At 34.2% G+C, this 24,566-nt stretch overlaps 3 protein-coding genes across 4 annotated transcripts; all 3 read right to left on the minus strand.

The window, feature by feature from the left end:
• Positions 1-244: 244 nt before the first annotated feature.
• On the minus strand, positions 245-1,935 carry LOC127086684 (histone deacetylase 8). The gene is made up of 3 exons (XM_051027478.1): positions 1,604-1,935; positions 872-1,452; positions 245-737 (listed from the first exon to the last, which is right to left on the minus strand). The coding sequence occupies exons 1-3, from the start codon at positions 1,881-1,883 to the stop codon at positions 435-437; spliced, it is 1,164 nt and encodes a 387-aa protein (XP_050883435.1). The 5' UTR covers positions 1,884-1,935; the 3' UTR covers positions 245-434.
• Positions 1,936-4,756: 2,821 nt separating this feature from the next.
• On the minus strand, positions 4,757-6,835 carry LOC127083306 (aluminum-activated malate transporter 8). The gene is made up of 6 exons (XM_051023609.1): positions 6,565-6,835; positions 6,348-6,488; positions 5,806-6,078; positions 5,617-5,732; positions 5,301-5,441; positions 4,757-5,155 (listed from the first exon to the last, which is right to left on the minus strand). The coding sequence occupies exons 1-6, from the start codon at positions 6,833-6,835 to the stop codon at positions 4,757-4,759; spliced, it is 1,341 nt and encodes a 446-aa protein (XP_050879566.1).
• Positions 6,836-16,851: 10,016 nt separating this feature from the next.
• Positions 16,852-22,250, minus strand: LOC127086685 (transcription factor LHW). Of its 2 annotated transcripts, XR_007789547.1 has the most exons (11): positions 21,430-22,250; positions 20,633-20,845; positions 20,465-20,546; positions 20,284-20,325; positions 20,140-20,199; positions 18,386-19,876; positions 18,174-18,275; positions 17,884-18,024; positions 17,669-17,794; positions 17,325-17,574; positions 16,852-17,178 (listed from the first exon to the last, which is right to left on the minus strand). XR_007789547.1 is itself a non-coding variant. In XM_051027479.1 (10 exons), exons 1-10 carry the CDS (start codon positions 21,522-21,524, stop codon positions 17,437-17,439), a joined length of 2,490 nt encoding a protein of 829 aa, XP_050883436.1. In that variant the 5' UTR covers positions 21,525-22,250; the 3' UTR covers positions 16,852-17,436. The 2 variants fall into 2 exon arrangements, 1 of the variants encoding a protein (XP_050883436.1); XM_051027479.1 differs by having other exon boundaries at positions 16,852-17,574.
• Between the last annotated feature and the right edge of the window lie 2,316 nt (positions 22,251-24,566).

The following is a 24,566-nucleotide window of genomic DNA, read 5'->3' on the forward strand; positions in this document are numbered from 1 at the left end:
AATGAAAATCATCACAAAGTTGTCCTCAAAGTGCTTAAATACTTGAATAATGCTTTAGGCTTCAACCATCTTGAATAGAGGATGTTTGGACACTATGCCGTCTATTTTAGGACATTGCTTCTTCCTTAGCCATTGAAGTCAAAAAAGAAAACTATAACATTGTGCCCTTGCAGCAGCCACATAGTTAGTGATGACATTTCAAAGCATAGCAAACATACTCACAGTTTCCATTCACACAGCATAGTAATTATAAGTCACAGTGCACATAAACATTACAGTAGCAAAAACTAATAGCATTCTTACAAATGAGATACCAAAATATTAAGGGTGATGTTTTTTCTACATTATCTTCCTTTATGTTTATTCACAAGTTGTTTCAGTGAACTGTATCAAATTGATCATATATGAATGTTTAATCAGTGTAATCTCAGAAGTTAATCTGTTCTCCATAAGGGCATTTTATCTTTTACATAACTTTTAATGGCTTCTATGACTTTGACAGAAAATGTCTCATCTTCTGGATAATAGGCAACAGGATCTTCTAGTAGAGGAAGTGGTAGGTTGAGAACACCTTCAAGTGTTGCATGTAAACAATATGCTGAATATGTTACATGATACCCACCTTCCTGCACAATAAGAACACGCCCATCGCTGTGTCTCGTCGCAAGACCATGAACTAACCGCCCGATTTCTCTATATCCTTCCATTGTCAAGCATTGCCTTCCATTTGGATCAAACTGAAGCACAACCAGAGTTTAAAGTAAGTGAATGTGCCTTCCATTTGTACTATTTACTTTTGGTTTCATTGAATGCTAACCACAATCAAATTATAAACGAGCAACAGCGAAAAACGATAAATAGAATAACTTACTGCACTTGAGTCTTGTCCTAAAACCAACACTATCATATCAGGCTCAAATTTATGTATCGACGGAACAACCAACTCATGGAAGGCGTAATCGTAACCTTTGTCCCCTGTTCCATTTGGTAGAGGTATGTTAAGGTTATAACCATAACCTTCTCCTTCACCTAACTCATCAACAGAACCATTCTGCGGATGAGACGGACCCCATGATCCATGGTTCATATGAAGAGAGATGGTAAAAACTTTATTAGAGGAATAAAATCCCTCCGCTGTGCCATTTCCATAATGAACATCAATATCAATAACCGCAACTTTTTTACATCCGGAGTCTAAAGCTAATTGTACTGCTAGACCGGCGTTGTTAAGGAAACAGTATCCGTCAGCCTGAGAAGGTTGAGCGTGGTGACCAGGCGGCCTAACCAATGCATAAGCAATTTTTCCATGTCCATCTAGCAAATGCTTCATGGAAGACAGTGTTGTGCCAGCAGCAAGAAGTGCTGCATCCCATGATCCAGGGTTTAAGAATGTGCCGGTGCAAAGCGTCTTTCCGCCTTTTTTATCAGCTTCTATCAGTTCATTTATGTACTCTAAGAAATTACAACATTTGAAATTATATATTTTGTAACTATGAAGCACAGACAGAAACACAATATCAGACACTAGACACCGACATGTTTAAGAAAATGAATAAATCAAACATAATCATGATAAATGAAGTGAAAAGAAGAGTGAAAGTACCAGGAGTGTGAAATGAAAGGAGCTCGTGGATGAGAGCATGTGTACCGAGGTTCCAAGAAAGATGAGGAGAGATAGGACCTCTTTTGAGGATGGAAACCATGTTTTTGACTCTGTCTGAGTTTTCAGGATGTTTCTCCAACACGTCTAGAAAACCGGGATCGATTCCTGTGTCGAAAACTCCATTGCCGGTATCGTGATGGAGCATTCCTTCATGCCAGAAAACGTCTATTTGGTGCGCCGTGGAAGATTCTGATGCGGCTGCGTCTGTATTCGTTGACATGAGAAAGAGAGGCTTGGTTGGCCACTGCTTCCGATTTTATCCAATTCAACAATACAAAATAATAATGACATTAGATAATTTATTATTATTATTTTTTTTTATAAAATAATTTTACTTATTTAATCAAGTTTTTTATAAATATATTTTAAAATTATTTAATATAAATTTTAAAAGAATCCAACGAAGGAGAATAGATCAAGCCGATTATCAGAAATATATGACCTAGCTTACACAAGGGTGGATCAAACACGACTTTTTCTTTTAAATAAAAAATAACAAAGCTTTTTTTATAATTTAATTTAGTTAAAAAAGATTATGCCCACAATCTATATAAAAAATCTTTTAAACTTATATGATTGTTATATTTAAATAAATATGAATAACTTTGGTATTGTAATATTGTATTTTATATTTTAAATTAAAATATAAAAAATAAATCTTAGTTATCTCGATAAAATTATAAAAATTAGTTGAAATATTCTTATAAACAATGTTATAATTTATTTTAATAAATTCTCTCAAAAGGATGATTCAAATCAAGACTGAAACTTAAAAAATAAAATTGTTATATCAAAGTAATTTGAATCACGTAATTCTTTGACTTAGATCATTGACTTGAATCAATGACTCAAATCAAATAGGTGAAATCTGAGTTTTTAAATTTTTTATTCAAATCATTCTCTCACTTAACTCAAATAATAATTTTTTTCTTTTGTTCATTATTCTTGTTCTTCGACTGACTTTATTTCTTGATGTCTCGCCCCAGGATCATATGGAAGGGGCAGTTTACCAAGAGGTTGTCACAGGAATCAACTTCAATCTCAGTAATAATTGACCTAAGCGATAAGGAAATGATGAAGCAGAGTCGGCATGTTCCACCCTGACCATGGCCTGCAGAGATCTCGTTCAGCAGTTGGAGATCCTTTGGTACCTATAAGAGGCGCTATGGTACCGAATCTACGCTAGTCATTAACTATGAACTCGTCGTATCATCGTCGTCGCCATGGCAAGTAACATGTTGGTAGTGAGAGACAAAGGTGATATTAGATCGGAAGATGGATTGTGAATCTTCGACATGAACTTCAAAGAAGTTGCCTTCACTCTCTTGTAACTTTCATGTATATATGGATTTAGATCTAGGATCCTTTCTTCTCTTACTTCACGAAGTTTCCGAGGGAATCTGAGATTTGAAAAATCGGATGAACCGTGGTTAAAACAATTACTGATTGGTTCTAATGTGAAGGATCTCCGTGTTTGATTCTGAATGTTCTTGATTCAATGACCTGAGGAGGTTATAGATTGGAAAAATCGTAGATTGAATCTGAAATCGTAAAAATTAGAAGTCGGATCCCACAGACGATGTCACTCTTCTATTCAATCCAGGAACCAAAAATTGAAGTAGTTAATGAATTGGATATCTTGAATCGTTGGTGTAATATTCGTTATGGCAGTGTGGGGTGGACATGCATGGTTAGTGAATTGGATATCTTGAATCGAGATCTTACATAAGATTAGGAGAGAATATCAAGATCGTAAAATATAAAATTGTAGCTAAGATCGGAAGATCTTATCCAATTGTTTTTGTAAGATCGAGATGGGATAACAAGATCGTAAAACATTATATCACAACAAAAATCGTAAGACCCTACTAAAATGAAAAAATAATAGTATATATTTAAAGTATTTTTACATGATATATAATAGTAGGCAAATGTATTTGTGAGAAAATAACTCTTTTTCATATTCTTTAGACATGTATGAATGAGTTTTTATACTTTATTACTATCACATGGAACATATGTTTGACATTAAAGACATATTTGATCAATTACTAGGATTATCATAAGTCGATCACTTAAAACAAACCCTATAAATGAGATGTTTATAAACCCTAAATCTAAAACTTCATAATTTTAAAAGGCACGCATTTGTGTGTCGAACCAAAATTGTTGCACCTCTACATCTTGTCATCCTTCTTACCTTTTAATGATAGTGGCTGAAAATGGGAAATCATAGGATTCTATTTAAGATCCGGATTGTTGGGGTGAATGAGATCGTAAAATCTTAAGATTTTAAGATCGAGATCGAGATCTTGATAACGATGGTTAGCACTTTAATGCTCAATTCGATTCAAGAATCGATATATGTATAGTGAAAAATGGAGATAAGAAAGTGTACCATGTTTCTTATGATGACTGATTTTATATCTTTGGTCGAGTGGAGTAGATTTGAAATGAATTGGATATTGACTCTCTAGACCTTTGACGGACCTAGAATTATATATATATATATATATATAAAAGCATATTAGAATAATCTGTAAACCATTGTTCCATATAGTTTTCAGTTTTCAAGGGACAATTTTTAAAGACTTGAAAGCCAATGCAATTAATTTGAAGTCACATTCTAATGAAAGAAGATGTCACCCTTTACTATTAGCTATGTAAATGGCAAAAATGGCTCCACAAATTCTAGGGTCTCTGCTTGATTATTCATGAAAACACTTCCACGAGAAAACATACCAGAGATACCAATTGTAGTGACATGAGTACTACACTTGGTCCAGTTAAAGAAATGTTTCATACCTTTGTCAATCCTTGCACAAAACCTTCATTTGATTTCGATTTGAGTTGCTAAAATAAACATAGATGTATCCTTATTTTGTAATTATATAGATTTATATAATCATTTAAGCACACTGTTTTCGTACAAAATTGATGTGTAAAATATACTACATAAAGATCTATCATTTAACTTTATTCTCTAATTTCACAAGCATTTTTTTTTCTTTTTTTGTTGTTCATATTTGATTTAAATCCATTACAATCGACGAACCGTGTAGCGGCCGAATATCTGTGTCGTGCAACCGTCGATCATTCGGCAACGGTAACAACATGAACCGAACCGTCGCTATCCGAAACCGGCTGCACCGTTCCCCTATGAAGTAACTCTATCGGCACAAAATTTGCAAGTGATGCTAATTCTTCAACAGCTTCACAAATTTGCTCAACACAAACCACAATATCAATAAGCAATGATGCCACCGTAGAAGCTGGTATAATCTCCAACTGATCAGCCCCTTCCCAAGGATTTGTTCTTAATACAGATTTAAGAGATTCAGCAGCATTTTTAGCATTTGAAACATGAAAATTTGGAGTTGATGACTTTGACATATTTTTAATCATCGATGATGCTTCTTTTAAGGCCTTCCCGGATTCCAAGCTAATGTTTGTGCATGATTCTTGAATCCTGCTTCGAAATTCATAAGGTGTCTGCATAAAGCACAATAGTTAACTTATTGATATTTGTAAATCAACAATTTTAAAAGAAAAAAATTAACTTTTCAAATAAGTAATTAATTGTTGATTTAAGAAGTAATAAATCACATAAGACTTGTAAGAGATAAAAATTTCATACTTTAGAATTGTGAAGATATACACTAAGAGCTTCGACTTTGTATGCACAAAACCGCGTCAAGTTTCCAATTTTCAAGTATTGCTTCCACGGATGACGAAATTTAAACCGGCCATGACGAGGTTCCCATCTGGCCAAAACCGCCTACAAAATTCAAAAGAAACATTTAACTATCAGATTTGTTACATAGTCACCACATAATTTTTTTTATACATATACGACGTATTAAATCATACGATTATATAATCATAAATATCTATCTATTAAGTGATATGATGACAATTATACAGATTAATTTCTTTAAAGTTTAATTTTTTACCATTGTTTCTTCGCTGCTTTTTGAAGAGAGAACTCTTTTATATCTATGAAGAAATTCTTTATCATTCTCATCTTCTTCTGAATTCTCTGAATGGTTGAAGTACTCGTCTCCAAATCCTATCATAAGTTAATTTCTATTACTTTTAAATCTCATAGTGTATTAATACTAAAAGAATTGATTAAAATGTACCTTCTAAAAAGTCAGCAACTTTTTCAATATTGGCAGCAATCTTATTGTGAAGATCCTTTCCAATCCAAACAGGACATATGAAAATGCATACTGTGATAGCTATAGAGCTTCCAATTATAATTGTTAATAACCTTTCATATGCCATTTCTAGAAGTTCATGTCCACTCACATCCGAAAGAGATACCAAACAAAATGTTAAGATGAATATGATCATCCCATAATCATATCTTGCCTTCAACTTAGGAGAAAATCTCATAAATGTCACTCTTTCAGCTGCATATTAGAGGGAAAAAATAATTAACATACAAAGTTCTTGAGTCATAGTAATTAGTCAAAAAATTAGTATCTTTTGTTCATAACTTTCTCACGTTTTTGTATAAACTAGTCACAATTTATGAAAGTCTATTATGCAACGGTTTAACTGTGATAAATTTTAAATTATATACAGTTATCCATTTTGTACGTTCTTAAAACCGATTCTGCTTAAGGTAACCTAAAACAAAGCCTGAGTACTATTAACAAATTGATTAAATTTTACTTACCTATCACAAAGACAAAAATTGAAGTCATCACGACTCTACCCTTGTCACCACAAAGTGATGCAATTTTATTACTCGCAACACCGAGAGCGCCTGCTAACCCTGTCGCCAACATTCGATTGAAGCCTTTTCCGAGTGTTGCACCTAAAAATTAACACAATTAGTATTTTTTTTAATGACAACAAATGTTAGTATTTTTTTATAAAAAGGACATACTTACCCACAGAAAGTTCAAGGACAATAACAACGGTAAGAACAGCCCAAATAATGTTGTCACCAAAACCATAGAAAGATGGACGAAAATGATGCAAAATATAAATCAAAACTAATGCTAATCCAACTTTGAAGGAATGAATAAACCTTCTAGGATCATCTTGCCCAATCTCTTTTATAAATTTTGTGACCTTTACTAACTTAGTCCAAAATTTCTTAACCAAGGCTTTCAAAGTGTGTGTGAAGTTTGTAGTGGAATCAACATTTGGTGTGGCCATTTTGAAATATTGGTCTTAATTCAATGAAGTTATTATTAATATTGTCTTGAACTATGGAACATATATATACATGTTTTATGATGCGGAAAAGGTATATAATGTGTCACACATTAAGTTGTTAATGTTTTAGTTGCTTTCTCAAAATAGTATCTACTTTTCACTAAGTTGTTAAAAACATATTTTTTTTATTTTTTATTTTAAGGATTTAAAATTAACACACACATCTCCATTATTACGAAAAGTAAGAGAGTCTTTGAGATATGTCTTACGTGTATGTTTTAACCATAATTTATATCTATTATTATTTTCATTCAGTAGTTGACTTAATTATTAGAATGTTAATCTTGTAGGTCAGTCTATTCTCCACCAGAATCTTACACCACTGTATCAAAACTTCATCACACATTTCTAGTTCTGGACGGAAACATCCTTAAAAATGTTGAACAATATTTGTTGTGGAAAAATGGCTTATGGTTTGGCATAAGAGGTGTTTAGATTATACTAGGAACCATCGAGGTAATTGATTGATGTTGTCGGTGGTCCTAAATATTGTACTTACATGAGAATGCACAGGTAGAAAACGATGAATAAGTGAAATTGGGACAGTGGAGTGAAACTCTAGAAGAAGAAAATTTACTATTGACGTTCAAAAATTGTTGGAATGAATTGAAATTTGGGTGGCTTTTTGCATGAATGTATGGTTATATGGGTGAATATAACCCATATAAAAAAATTGGGTTAAAACTGAATGCTTAACGATACGAATGATTTGACATATTTTGACCATATTAACGTGTTTTTATATTCTTAAAACTTTTAGAATTGGACATATTTGAATTTATTTGCGTGTTTACTAGCTCAATAATTTTTGGGTTCATACTCATTTTTCCCTGCCACTCGTATATGAAGTAAATTGGAAAAATGTTCCTATAAGAAAAAATAGAGAGAGAGATTCTCTCTTTGCCATTTTCATATTTCTCTTGTTTTTGTACTTTTAAATTTTTATCGATCTTGTTTGATACATATTAACTTTATTTTTTGTTTAGATTTTATTTTTAAATAAATAAAAGATGAAATTAAATCAGAATGAAAATTAAGAAAAATAAATTTTTGCATATGTCATTTCATATGCTCTCACGTGACATATTCATTTTAAAACTAATCTTCTTCTCTCCTCCATGAAATTCATCATTGTTGAGGTTAAAAATTTAGGATTTTTCACAGTTATTTGTAGAGATACCATCGTCTATTGCAAATCATCCACAAAACTCGCCACATACTTAGTTTGAACTCATAGTTTTTGTTCATCAAATCTCCTCTAAACTTCTCATATTTGGACATCATTTCATTGTCACTATCATCTAGGTCTGAGCTACCCAATTATGCACTTTCATAGTCATCATCTTCTACACACCTTTAATTATTTGGTTTTCCATCCATTCTTCAACCTTATTACCTTTAGTTGGTTTATCAACCTCAATAACCACAAAGCCTTCATTGTTTTCATTAGCTCTATCTTCCTCACTATCATCAAATTGTATTCCTTTAACATCATAATCATTGTTTTCATCACTCTCTTCACTAACATCTCGTATTTTAGATTGAGCGCTTTATTCAAAATTTATTCAACATTATGCTTCATCCATATATGTCCATCAATATTGTTAGAGATCGAATGATTTGCAACTTCTGTAGCATAAGAAACATCATTCATATGGAAGAAACCTTCTTCAATCCCTTCAATTTTTCTCCACAATATAACACCACTACCATCATAACCTCATTCTTTTACTAAGCTCACGGCTTCAAAATACGACCATTTATCTGAATCTTATCCACTAATGATTGTTTCAGCACCTCCTTTGTAGAAAATGAAGCTATCAGGGACAAACTCTCCACCACAGTGAAAGACAACATTAAAGAGACACATACCTAAAACTTAACATAAGTGGATCAATAAAAAATGCTTCTTTTTTTTAGAAACGTGAGAATGGAAATGTACAATAAATTATTGGTGATGCAAATGTATAAGAAACGACAGAAGAAATGCAAAGTACCTTAATACAACTAAGAAGCTTCACTGTGTATTGATGGAAACACGGGAACTTAGGTGAGAAGATGATGTCTAACACTTGTACTTCTTTTTTAGGTTTGGAAGGAAGAGAATGGTGTTGGAAATTCACCAAAACATATGGAGAATTCCACTGCAATCTTGTTGAACAAGATTCAATCACACCGATTGAATTCCTTTTGTTCTTCACTCTTCACTCGAGTGAATCAATCACACTTGGTTGCAAGATTTTATCGTTGCACAATTGATAATTAAATAAAGAAAATTGAATTGGGGAAGAAAGGAATTAGGGTTTATCGAGAGAAAGAAAAAGAAGAAGAAATTTATGCAGAGTTTCTCTCTGCTCTCAAACTGAGATTTTATTCACACAATTGTGTTATATTACAATGATAGGGGTTACTCCCTCTTTATAGATTTGGGTTTGCTTGATCCTTAAGCAAAGCCCAAAATCCCTAATTCTGCTAACACTACAAAATTAGACCTTAGTCGAAATTTCTGACGAGGTACACTACTTCGACATTTCGACAACATAATGTGTTTTGATAACTTCCTTTCCTATGTCGAACAACCTGTTTCGATACAAGAAATTACAATTTAACACACCATTTAATTCATTGTGTCTAAGCTATCTACATTCATCATAGATCTTAACTTCTTCAATACTTCGACCTGCACTCTTTTCGTCATGATGTCTGCAATCTGATTCTCAATTATGCAGTGTTCTAAGTTTATCTTTGCTTCTGCTACTTGCTCTCGAAGATAATAGAACCTCATTTCGACGTGCTTGCTTCATCCATGTGCTATCGGATTCATTTCCAGATTGATAGCAGACATGATATCAATCTTCATGGTAATTGCTCCATGATTCTTTGATGTAATCTCTTCGATCAAATTCACCATCCATGTTGCTTAACATGCACAAAGAGAAGCAGATATGTATTCTGCTTCACATGACGAAAATGCTACTACTGGATCCTTTCTTGAACTCCAAGCAACTGGTGCACCACCTAGCATAAACCATAGTCAGTTGTGAATTTTATATCCTCAGCGTCCCTACACCAACTTAAGTCAGTGTAACCAACTAGTTTTCATTTTTCCTTCATCAGCTGCAGGAAACAAAATTCCATAGTCAAAAGTTCATTTTTGATAACTTAGTATCCTCTTCGTCGCTGCTAGGTGTGATACTTTTGGCTTCTGCATAAATCTGCTCACCATACCTACAATGTATGCACCAGATAATGCTACATTGTGATGAGGTAAAAGAGTTTGTGCAGTTACAACTAAATGATGATTCTTCCGTTCAGCTACCATGTTTAGTTGTGGTGTGTGAGCACATGATGATTGATGAATAATATCATGTTATGTTAAAAAATATTGAAATTGGAACGACATTTATTCACAAGCATTATCTGTGCGCAAAATTTTAATGGAAGTGTCAAAGTGGTTTTTAATTCCGGCGTAAAATTCTTGTAATACATGGAAGACATCTGAATAATATTTCTTCAAAAATAACCAAATATATCATACAAAATCATAGATGAAGTTTACGAAGTAATAATATTCTTAAGTTGACTTGACACGACTATGACCCCAAATATCATAATGAACTAAATTAAAAGGTGACGCATCACTTTTATTTACTCGTTGACAAGAGGTATGACGAGTATGTTTGTCTAATTGACATGACTGACACTCAAATGACGAAAGCTTAGGAAAACTAAGAACTTAAAGACGGATTTTATTAAGGTTGTGATGACCCAAACATTGATGTGTAAGGATTTGAGAAGCAATAAAAGCATATGCCACCCGTGGTGATAGAAGATATAATCCTCTAGACTCACTCCATGTTCCAATCATCAGTCATGTACGTCGATCCTGGATATAAATGGAATTATCAATAAACAGAATTGAACAATCAAGAGAACGAGTAAGCTTTTTAATAGATATTAGATTGAAAGGACAACCAAAAATATATAGCACATAATCTAAAGACTAGTTTGGAAGTAGGTGTGCTCGACCAAGGCCTTGAACTTTGATTTTAGAGTCAAATAATCAGAATAAGACAGATGAGATAAAAGAAATTGATTTCCAGTCATATGATAAGAGGAACTAAATTCAAGGACCAAGGGAGGAGGATGTAGAGACAAAGGCTACATGCTCACCAAAATGGGCAACGACGGTAAGAGATGATGGTTGATGAGTTGCTTTGAACTGAAGGAACTCATTGTACTCAGCGGTCGGAATAATAACTTCTTTTGTGATAATTGGTTGAGAAACAACAACAACTCTAGGTTGTCATTGTTGTTCTCTTGCATTTGTACGACATTTAATTGTCACGGTTAGTTTCTTACACGGGATGAGCGAAGCTTTGGTAAAAGTGTCGGAATCGATGGCAGAGTGATCTTCCATGTGAGTTTGTGGTTGAAAAACGTGCAAACTGATAATAGTAATAACTCAAGTGTGAGTTGGAGTCTCATATTGATTATAAATATGGAGACTTGAGCATTTATAAGTGGGAGAACCCACCCACCTATCACCTTAAGATTTTGGGTGAATATGTGGTATCTCTCTCACTTGTGTGTTACTCTTGACAAAATGTTGATGCTCCTCCTCATGACCCAACAAATGGTATTAGAGTCTGGTTCAAATAAATGGATCGACTTACTTGTATCAAAATGTCCAGGGAGAGATGTCCCGTTGAAATCGAAATGCCCATGAAGAGGTGTATCGAAATCCCTAGGAAGAGGTGGCAACAGCGGTACAAGTGTATGTGGACAAAACTAGTTTCCACTTAAGGAGGAGCATTGTGGACCCACACTTGAGGGGGAGTGTTAATAATAATAAGTCAAGAGTGAGTTAGAGTCTCACATTGGTTATAAATGTGGAAACTTGAGCATTTATAAGTGGGAGAATCCACACACCTATCACCTTAAGATTTTGGTGAATATGTGGTGTCTCTCTCACTTGTGTGTTTCTCTTGATCCAATGTTGATGCTCCTCCTCATGATCCAACACAAACAAGGTCGCTCAATGGTGAGGAGAACAGTGACGGTCACGACGAACGACGAAACATGATTGTTTCAACTAGAGCATGATTTTCTATGAGTTGAAACTGAAAAACGAAGATTGGATCTGGAACCGAAACAGGAAGACGAGATGGGCGAAGAAAAGTTCGGCGGAATCAGTCGTTAGACGCGTTGTCACGCACGGGGCAGGTGGTGGCGCGTGAGGCCCGCGCGCGGAGGTTATAACAGCATGTGGGAGCGAGTGTTGAGGTGGTTTCCGGCGATTCTTTAAGGATGGCCCAAATCAAAGAAAACGCTTCTCTCAGCAGGGGTGGTGTGTCAGAAAGTCGTCAGAATCACTTAATGAGATTCAAATTCAGTACCTAAGCTTATTAAGTGAGATTCTTAACCACGAGATTAATATTTCTTTTATTTATAATATTTACATGTTAAATATATAATACATAGTAGCTTATTTTTTTATATTTATTTTTACTTTTCATTCTCTCAAAATTATAGTTACCTCTACCAAAACACAACAAAAAAACATTAGTATCAATTAGCTAAAATTAAATTTCAAGTCTATCATTTTTTTACTCATATATTCAATAAAATCAAATGACACCATAGTCAAAATGTCTCTCTATTATTATTATTTTTAAGACAGATAATTGTTAATTTGAGGTTTGAATCCAACTCGAAATCATGTTCATCACTAGATTATTAACGAATTAAAATGAGTGAAAGAATAATTAATAAACTAAATTAAGAAACAAATAATAATTGAATAAGTAGTACCTGAAAAGCTTAAATGAGTGTAAGATCAATAATGGAAGGATTATTGAATTGAAAACCAACTCAAAACCAAGTTTCACTTTCTATCCATTTTTATTCACAACTCATCGAAAATTTGTTCCAAATGTTTCTTATTTAATTTAATTTCTATTTTTTTTTATCGTTCAACTTTATGAATTTACGTAATTGAGGTGTACTTGGTGATAGTTAAGTGAATTAATTAAATTGATTTCTTTGGAATCATTTATTAGCGGACAACTTTCTAACGACCTTGCCAAAATGAAAATTATTACACAGGCACACAGTTTTCGTACTTGCTAATGTATAATACATATACGTTTTGTTAAATATGTCTTTAGATGCTAAACTGGAAATTTTATTTTGCATTATCTCCGATTTCCTTTCTATCGAAATATAAATTTTTATCATTTTATGTATTAGTAATATTTTGATTTATTCTATTAATTATCTTTTATTATAGGAAACTAGATATCGGTTACGCCATTTGGATTTAAGTTAATTAATACTAATGTTCTTTTGTTGTGTTTTGGTAGAGATAGCTAGAATTTTCAGAGAATGAAAAGTAAAAATAAATGTCAAAAAATAAACCACTGTGTATTATATATTTAACATGTAAATATTATAAACAAAAGAAACATTAGTCCCCTGGTTAAGAATCTCACTTAATAAGTTTAGGTACCGAGTATTTTACCCTTGTAATGTGAGTGACTTTTGATTTATCCCTCGTAATAAAAAAAACTTAAAAAATATATTATTTTTTTAATTAAAAAAGAAAATAAATAATACCACGTGGAATTTAAAAAAAACGTGGAATTTTTTTATAATTATTTTTTACTATTTGTTGACGTGGATTTTAAAAAATAATAATGAAAAATTAAATTAAATTACATATATACAAGACACGTCAGCAAATAGTGCACCCAAGAATCATAAAGAGAGAATCTTCACATTACAAGGGAAAATAAAAAACTTCCTTTATAAGGGTATAAATTAAATATCACTTATATTGCATAGTGTGTCGAATATTTAACTCTAATATTAATTACATAAAGAACACGCTACTGTATTTTATTCTATTCTAAATAGGCTAAGGAATATTCTACATTCCTAACACACATTTTTTAAATAAAAAAATACTATTTTAAAATTAATTACTAAAATAACCATATTTTCAAATTATTTATCAAACTAACCACTTCTTAAACAAAATAAATTACACGACAAGGGCAGGAGTCATTTCAAATGGCGCATGCATTGTAATATAGCACAATGGCGCCAACCCTAGTGGCGCATGCATCTACAAGTCGTCACTGCATGTGGCGCATGCATGCATCCACTTAATGCACGCGTCAATGCATGTGGCTTCTCCTTTATATACGGACTCTATAAATCCATCATCTTTCTCCCATTATTTTTCACACATCTTCTTACTATCTCCTTCCATTTTTTTCAATCTCCTTCCTTTTTTCTTCATAATGTCTTCAAATATGTGTCCTTATATTCACAAGAGAAATGTCGATTTAATTTATTCGGCAGTAAAGTCTCCGATGAAGATCTGACTCTGGAATACAGAGACGTTCGAACATCTTAACAAGAGCTTGATCTTTTGGTTAGATTGAGACATTGCTAAGGGTGAACAAGATCAGGAGAATTCAAAGGCGTGATACCATATTCAACCAAAATTGAGAAGTTTGTTTCTAGGTCAATGTTAAAACTGATAGAGATGTTCACATGATGATATATAGTTCTTAAGAAATTGTTCTGATGGTTGTAATCACATAGTTGTGTTGCTTAATTGATGTATTTGTTTGTTTTGTTGTTTAATTGTTGTTTAAATTATTGTAACTGAATGTTATGATATTTATGAAATGAAAGTTATTTTTAATATAAAACAAAACAGTTACATTTAAAATTATGTTGTCGTGCTTGGTTCAACATCGGGACAGTTTGTACGGTTGTGTCCAGGATGGCGACATGAACTACATAATCTCGTCATTTTGTTCGTCGTATCCATTTCAATTAGAATATGTGTGCTGTTAAGGCGGCCCTTTTTCTTTCGTCGCATTTTTTCATTATGTCAGACTATGTCCCCTTGATATGCGAGTCAATAATCCTCTTTTGCTACCACCGAAAAATTATTGTTATAAATATTGCATAGGTTTACGACTTTGTAAATGGCGGAGAGTAAGTTGGAAGGGTCATGTTAAGCCTTTGAACATGCCGCTATGACATGAGAGCAAGGCATACGAAAGACTTGGAACTTTCCGCAGTCGAAGCAACCTCTATCTAGTTCCACTCAATAGTATCCCCTCGGCTTCCCTTCATTGTGATTCATAGACTCAGTAACACTGAACCAACCTTTAGTACGGTCAAACATTGTGACCACATGTGTGTTAGCTTTGGCATCTTCCTCCTTAATGAATTTCATTGAAGCATCACTAAAGAGTTTCCCCATTTGTAACACTGAACTCCATTTGGAACGTCTGATCTCAAACAGTGCCCCTAGCCTAAAATAGGTTGCTCTGACTAAAACGGTTATTGGTAGGTTTGAGATGCCTTTGAAGACAGAGTTCATTGATTCCACAAGATTTATTGTCATGTGGTTCCATCGTTGACCGTTATTGTATGCCCTAGTCCACTTCTCCAATGGAATATTGTAGATCTGCCTTACTGCATATGCATTTGTCAATCTGATGTCTTCGCGGTAATGTTTGAAGGAAAGTTCTGTTAATGCATACTCTGCGTTCACAACCTTCTTCCGCGGCGTCTTATCTTTGATCTCCGCATGAAATTTTGAATGATGTGTCTAATGCAGTATACATGCGTCGAAGGAGGATCCTGTCAGTCGTTATCAAGGTTTTTATAGGCATTCTCAATTGATGGGTGTCTGTCTGAAATCAAACATAACTTAGGCTGAGGAGAAACATGTAATCGAAGATATTTTAGGAAAAAACTCCATCTACCAGCAGTCTCCCCTTCAACCAAAGCGAAGGCAATTGGAAAAATGTTGATGTTTCCATCTTGTGTCACTACCATAAGTAGCGTTCATTTATATTTCTCGTATAACCATGTTTCATCAATTTATATTTTCCACACACCCGAATACAACATCAATAGCATGACACATACCACCAATAACCACATGCCTCCAATGCACCTTACTATAGCCACGATGAGTCATACGATTCCACATCATCCCACCATAGCCCCCCACCAATGAACACCAAACACCCCACCGGCAAAGCACCTAACCACAGTATGACTTTCTTACACCACAAGAATCATTGCTTCGTTTCCAAAACGATTCAATGTCTCAATTCAACTAACAATGTCGTCCACTCATAGCCCAACCATAATAATCCAACTACGACAACATGGGCACCGAACTAAATTACAGCAATGTCGTTGGCGGCAACCCCTAGCTATTTGGGAGAAATGATGGCAAATATATCAAATACCCCATGACTCTCGCACCAACCACTTTTTCCTCAAGGCAACACTCAAAGACCCCAAACACCTAAAAAAATTGTGAAAAACCTCGAAGGTAGGATAATGCACCCGGATGTGGAACAGGAGAACGCTTCGATCAAACGGGTCATTAATTTTCTTATCAATTGTTATGTATTTGAATTTTATAAGATAAGAGTATTATGAATTATTTTTAATTTTCTTTTTATAACTTAAAAAGAAAATAAAGAAGTAGTCAAATGCAGTGGTATATCTTCCTAAAGGATGCATGCATACGCCACTTGCATTGACATATGTTAAATATAATTAACACCATCGTTGACGCCTTAGTGTAAACTTTACATGCATGCGTCATGACTACTCCTCTTAAAAAGTGATTATTTTGATAAATAATTTTAAAATGTGGTTATTTTGGTATTTAATTTGAAAATAGTGATTATTTTTATAAATAAAAAAATCTCCTTAACACATACTAAAATCAATTATACACCTCTAAAATTATTTTTGACTCTTCCATAAGCTATAAACCAAACATACACAGCTTTTGGCTAGAAGCCCGTTTCAAATCCAACGTGAAAACAAACACTCATTTAATGTACTGTACTAATCAATAATCAAAAGCTCAAACAACTCATAATTGGGCACTTGATTCCAAATTCAAAACAAAAGTGAAAATATATATAAACGACTCGGAATACTACTGTCAGTGTCACCTCATATTGATTCCAATGACATACAAACCACACTTAAGATCTTACATTTACATGTAATCTAATAACACTTCCCAATTCACAACCCAAAGTTACACCAAAACTACAAGAGCAACAAAAGAAAAAGTGCACTGCTAAAATAAACACATGACCCTTTTCTTTCCATACCCTTCAATGTCTATCTATACACCTTACATAACTTCCCAACATCGCGCTAAAAAAATGGATGCATGCATGTCATCTGAGAGTGAAGTAAAAAACATCCGAAGATAACTGCGCCCACACATGATACACTATATGTCGGTCAACAACACCAGAAAACAGTTATGGTTTTCACTACCTAAACACTCATTCCCCTTCAAAATGGTTTCATATATGTGATGTAAAACAGAAACAGTTAGAAAATGTTAAAAGACCACCTGAAATCTTGGAATGTGGATTTGATGTTGGTCATGGCAAGCATTGCTGAACCTGCTCTCAACACATCCATGCTTGAAAGAAACCATGTAACAAGTGATTGATTTCATACTATTAGGCCTTCTGGGGTAAAGAGTTGTAACCTAACATGTCATCAATGGCATTGGATGAAGACGCATTGTCCTTCATCGTTTGCTCCAGAAGACGAACGAGTGACATAAATATTTCCATCCTCGTTACGTCCCTGTTTGCCTGCAAATTCAACCGGCATGTATTTTAGTGAGTTGTCAAATAGTACTGAAACATTAAGGTGACAAGGGTTTGTTCGGTTTTTATGGAGTATTACCTCGACAACAAAACGTGCCCAGATTTTGTCATTGTGAGCTTCCATTACCCCTTTCAAGATGGTTAAGCCTAATCCTTTGATTAAGTCGGCAATTTCCAGAAAGAAACCCCGTTCCTCGCAAAGCATCTGTAAGAATAACCAAGCAAACGGATTATAGAGGCGAGAAAGAAAGAGATACATGTTAGGACCAAAGAACTTTAAAGCATCATCGTTACCTCCACTAACATCTGACGAGGCGTATTCAAATCTTCGACTATAATCGGACAAACCATTGATCGGGAGCCAACCTCATATGCCCATGTAGCTCCTCCCTCAAAGTTATCTTTCAAAACCAGTCCACCTTCCTTACTAATAATCTACATAAATAAAAAAGAGAATTCAAGAGGCTAATAAATGTGTGTCTGCGCACGTGCGCTTGTTGTGAAAATAAACACTTTCCATATCCATATACCATAACTAGATAAATTTCGAAAGACACGAGGCACAAGACTGAATATTTCCATACCTTAGACTCCCCGGTCTTTTTCAGCTTGTCCGCATGCTTTGTCACACTTTGCAAGAAAAGCATATGCTTAATGGTCCGTTCCAGCAGCGCATCTATGCTACACTGTTAAATCATAACAAATAGATGAAACAAAAAAAATATATCAGTATTCAAATATATTTAATTTCTTTTGAAAAACTGAAATGAGATTAAGATATAAAAGAGGAAATTACTTTTGCTCCATTTGGAACAATCTCTCGTAACTCTTTGACACGATCTTGAATCATTTGGCGATCTTTAGGTCGAGGCCTTGGATTCTCTCCTGGTTTAAGCCTTTTGCGATTAGATTTGCAAGCTTCATTCGGGCGCTTAGAGTATCCAGTTGAAACACTATTTTCGCCCTTAAGATTGCCACCATTCTCCAACCATGAACTAAGTTGAGAACCACATAAAGTAGTAGTTTGAGAACAGTTTCCAACATCGTCCTTGCTAAAACCAGACCTTAGAGAACTAGTTTCTAAAGCAGCCATTTTATCTCCGTTCTTAGATATGTCAAACAACCCCCCTTGGAAATTACTAGACATAAACTTCCTATGGAGAGGAGAGGGAATAGAGGCGGTACTATTCCCGGTCAACGTTGTTCTGCAAGACAAGTCATCGGAATTCGGTTTCAAAGTCGGTTTGGCCTTTGAGACCACGGCATCCAAGAGGTTGTCTGCTGATATCCCGGAGAAAATGCCACTTTCGGACATTGATTTGTTAACCGAATAATAATCAGAATTTGAACCTTCTATGTTCAAACATGTTTCCTTTTTAACCATATTTTCAGCATTATAATCTGGTTCATCAGCAAACAGTTCATTCCAGTGTCCTTTCAGAAGTTCGTTTTTAAAATCCACACCTAAAATATCAAACAAGTCGTCACCACCTGATGAATGTTGAGCACAAGCTTCTTTGTGTTTAGGATTCATCGCAGATCGACCAGTACCGTCTTTTTGAATGCAATCACGGACAAAACCTGAGATATTACAACTATTTGGCACATGCTCCTCAACGATAAAAGAGGGAATGTTAGGAGTCTGAAGAATGTTATAATCTATCTTTTGATCTGTTGAAGAAAAGTTTGAAACTTCGGGAAGAATCTTCTGGTCTGAACATTCTGGAGTCCTCAAAAGATTATTCATTCCACCATGTACCGGGATTCCTCTTAGTGACGAAGTACTGCTAGAACTCACATTATGGCTAGTGTTATGGCTTCTATCTGTTTTTAGTTGAGAAATGTTTACGGAACTTGACACATGAATACGAGGATTAACGTAATCACTTGTCCCTGATTGGCCAAACGGCACAGAACCAGCTAACTTATTGAATTCAGATCCTGCATTATATGAAACAGAATGCTGCTGTAGGCTTGAATCGAAATTCGAAGGTATTACTTCAGCCACGACAACCCTTTCCTGACGATTATTATTTTTACCCGTTAACGGACAAAGTGAGTGAGATGAATAATTTCGGTGATTGGAGCCATTAACTATGGAAGGAGTGGAATTGGAGGTAATGACTGACGAATCAACAGACACAGGCACACCAGAAGTAGCACGTCCATCAAGTCTTTCATTTGAAAATTTAGTCGAATAGTCCTCGGATAGAAGGGCATTAGGAATACACCCAAGTTGCAAAATAAGGCTCTTTACTTCATGGACAAACCCCATATTCTCCATTATCTGTACCATTAACATTGTTGTTTAGTTGAATAACGGATTAACATTCACGAGATTAATAATACTCAAATGACAAAACAAAAACCCAATTCTAGCTAGACCAACCGACTCAAATCATCATCGAGGAATCACATAATGAAATCACTCAAGTCAAGGACTATTCATAGTTCGTTTCAAGAAGGAAAACTGAACCGAACTATTAATGGTTTTTTCGAACTGAACTTACAAAAGAAGAAAATTTGTGAAAAGTAAAAAGAGGGACTTACAGGCAAGCAAGAACCAAGTTGAACAACCCCATGAGGAAGCACCGGAATAACTGCTACTGTCTGCAAAAACAATACAATAGAGTAATTACAAAACCGCAATGAAAAGCCTAGAACAAAAAGTGAAGCAAAATAAAAATCACAAACCTGCATTCCAGCTGAAAATTGGAGATGCATTTCAGCATACACCTAAAAAAAGCACACATATAAGAAACCAAAACGATGTTCAGAAGAAACTTAATGATAATCACAACACTCATAATACACAGAAGAAACACTGCATCCATTCTACATTATACATTAGAATCACAACAAAAAAAATTCCTACCTCAGGTGGATATGCATCTTTAGCAAAATTATTCAAGAGAATCCACTCATGACTATTGGTAAATGCAGTGCGTCCAATTATACTGAATAACAGCAAAAAGCAGCGTGAATACCAACGGAACAACATAAAAACAGATGAGCATAGGTGAAAACATGATGAAGTACCTACCCTTCACCTGCAACAACGACTAAATTATTTACTGTCAATTTGTTAATCAAAGAAGAGACTCTATCCTCTTGATTTCCTAGCGGGGATGATTGAAACTCAGAAGAAAACCAGCATCCTTCCTCATTCCGATTAGGCACATTAGACATCCCAACAATACCATGAGCGGAAGGACGTGAAAATGGTTCATAATAACATTCTTCCCAAATCAGTAGCCTGCCAAATCAAACCATACTCGATTAATTCAAACCATGACAAAGATGGACCACAGATCAAATCCTGAATAGCTGAAGAAAAAAAGCTCAGCATTTTGTAAATGGAAAATAAGTCCAAATAGAATCAAACAAGAAAGACAAATCCTGAATCCGCAGAATTCTTTACAGAATCACATATAATTCTTTTCAATAAACAAATATAAGATTCTTGAAGACAAAAACAGAAGCTTTCAAAACACAAAATTCCAAAGTGAAAACGAATATTCAACACAGTACAAATACAAATCAAATCCAAGGAAACAAATCAACCCCAGAAATAGAATCTAATGTGAAAAATACTAATTTAGTGTTATTGTGATTTCATCAAATTCAATGTGAATCCAAACATGCATGTATAATCATTAACATTCAATCAAAAGCTAATTTGGAACAACTAAATTTTCACTCCCAAAACATTCCAATTAAAAACACTATAAAAACACAAAAGAACATCTCAGAAACAAAACACTATAAAAACACAAAAGAAAGAAAAATACTTTAATGATTAATACTGAAAAGTTAGTATGAATCACTCTCCAAACTTACTTAGAATTGTTGCAACCAATCTTCCAGAAAACAGCATAAGACCACTGGTTCCTACCGCACAAAGTCTTCAAAACTTCTTTCAACAAAAAACCCATCTTGGGAATTCTCAAAAAAACAACTTTTCTCAGACCTAATTGAAGTAACAATAGCACTTACGAACAGGAAAAAAAGGGCAAGAGTCAAAGTTGTTGACCATGCATTTTCAAAATCCTAACTACCACGGCAGGAACCTCTTCCAGCTTGTTTGGTTCTCAATCCTCCACTTCTCTTTCTGTTTGGATCCAAGTTAACGGTGTTCAGTTTCCGGCATGCCATTCTCCGGATGAACAAATTCTAGAGAGAGAAGGTAAAGTAAAGAGCTTTTTTTTCTACACTATGCCACGAGATTCGAGTTTGTTGAGAGATAGTACAATCTTGCCCATTTGAAAAAGGAGAGAACTTTGGAGAGATGAATGTGTTATAGAGAAATAGGAGTTGTTGGGTCTGTGTAAGGTGTTGAGTTGAGAGAGATTTTGTGTGTTTTGTTCTGTGTGTCGCTTGAAGATGAAGGGAACTTAAAACAGCTTCTTCAACTTGTTGTGTGAGTGTGGAAAGTGGAACAGAGAGAGAGAGAGGGGGAAGGGTTTAGGGGAATATTAGAGGGAGAGGCACTTGAAGAGGTTGGTTTTGTCGGGTTGTGAAACAGTGTCAGGAGTGAGAGAAAAAGAGTTGTGTTTTGTTTTGCTTTGTTTTTGTTTGGTGAATCATAGAAATGTAGAAAGAAAGAGAGTGTGAAAAATGTGAAGAGATTAGAGAGAGAGAGGGGTGGGAAGTGGGGTTGGGGAGTGAGGAAAAAGAGTAGTGGCCATGAAATGATATGATATGATACTACATGGTCCTGTTTTAGTGCTGATTACTGTCATGCTTATGTCATGAATAGTGGTGTTTGATTTATTAGTACTAGTACAATTTTAACCATGGTAAAGAAGAAAGGTTTCATTGTGTTTTGAGATTATACTTTGTGTATTGAACATGAATACTCATTGGATATGATTGATAATTGAGGTGGGGAAATGATTATGTAAAGGGACCTCTTTACACTGTCCCATTTGCTGCCATGCCTTGGCCAAAATTGTTGTAGAATTGTAGGAGTATTCTTGTAAATTGTTTGCAAATGTCATAAAGAGAGAAGAAACGCTAAATGCAAGATCACATGAGATTTCACATTTTCATATCTTTAAGAGTCATTTTCCATTTCATACAACGGTGCAATCTTCCATCGACGGAATCGCTCTCCCCAAATTAATCGGATGGGATAATGACTTGTTGATATCCCCTTTCACGTTGAAAAAATCTATGAGTTGGGTAACTTTTGCAACGGTTATAAGAGTCCTAATTTGGATGGATTGAATGTTTCCTTCCTTAACTATCTTTGGGACAATTTTTCAAACCAGGGTTTAGATTGTTGTTTAATCAATTATATGGTAATGTTAGGCCACTAAGATGTTTGATATCATATTTTCTTAAAGTGGTACCTAAATTCGAATTAATGTAGGCTTTGGGTGGTTTTTTGATCAATTCTTTATTTGGTTATTTGTATAAGTTTATCTTCAAGGTATTCACAAGAAGATTGGCAAAGATTATTGGCATGTTGGTAGAAAAGACACAAGTTATTTTTATTACTCTCTCAGTTTCATAATGAGCGATCCATTTGAAATAAAAGAGTGTCCCAAAATGAATGACACATTTTAATTTCTAATATATCTTTTTCAATCTTACTCTTTAATTAATATTATTTTTATCATTCTCAATACATGATAATAGCACTTTAGTAAAAATATTATTCTCTCTCTTTCGTTTATTTATTTTTCTTAATCTGTGTGAAATGGTCAATTGAATCACCAATTGTGGAAAGAATGGAGTAAAAGGACAAATTGTATATAGGGTGTTGGTAATGAATTGGGTGGTATATTAATAAAGTAAAATATGTAAGAGTTGTATATAAGTAAAACATGTAGGTGGGTAGGTAAAACATGCAAGAGTCGAGAGGAAAACATGTACAACTTGTAGATAGATAATGATTTTAAGTTCTTCGATATTTTTAATTAAATTAAAATATGATTAAATATGTTTATGATCCTCCTATATGTTTCGAATTTTATTTTTAGTCCTCAAAAAGGTTTATGTACAAATATTTGGTCATATATGTCAACGTTTACCAATAGAAGTTGATGTGGCACGCCGCGTGAAATATTTTTTTATGATTGGGCATACACATGGTAGTGACAGTGTGACAAATATGTTCATATGGCATACCGCATTACTTAAGATCAATTTCATACTTCACATGGATTGCGAGGGTTACAAACCTCCTTAAAATATCCAAAAATGATTTAACAAATATTGTAAACAGATGTTGCAGAAACCCTAACAAATTTGTCACCATCACCATCTTCGAATGCTATCACTTCCACTACCAGCATCAAATCAAATAAAATATAATGAGCATGAAGAAGGTCTTGATTTTATAATTGTATTATTGTTGCAAATTATTTGCAAATGTCGTAAAGGGTTATACGCTAAACGCAAGCTCACACGAGATTTCATATCTTTAAGGTTACTATTTTACACCTTCAAATTTGTTTATTTGATTTAATATTGTCTATCATTTTCAACTAAAACTCAATACATTTGACTGATGAGACTTTGGATATTTTGTTTTCTTTTACATATATCGGCATCAAGAATCGTTTGTAGAGTTATCATCATCAAAATTATTTGACAATATTACTTGCACGGCACATTAAACCACATTTTTAAGATTCATTTTTTATCTCATACAACGATGCAACCTTCCATCGACAGAATCGCTCTCCCCAAGTTAATCGAAGGGGATAATGACTTGTTGATATCCCCTTTCACATTGACAAAAATCTAGACGGTGGATAACTTTTGCAACGGTTATAAGAGTCTTAATTTTGATGGATTGAATGTTTCTTTCGTTAACTATCTTTTGAACAACTTTTCAAATGGGGGTTTAGATTGTTGTTTGATCAATTATACAGTAATGTTAGGCTACTCAAGTGTTTGCTATCATATTTTCTTAAAGTGGTAACTAAATTCAAATCAATATAGGCTTTGGGTGGTTTTCTGATCAA

This window comes from Lathyrus oleraceus, chromosome 5 (assembly GCF_024323335.1).
Source record: "Lathyrus oleraceus cultivar Zhongwan6 chromosome 5, CAAS_Psat_ZW6_1.0, whole genome shotgun sequence".
NCBI classification, from domain to species: domain Eukaryota; kingdom Viridiplantae; phylum Streptophyta; class Magnoliopsida; order Fabales; family Fabaceae; genus Lathyrus; species Lathyrus oleraceus.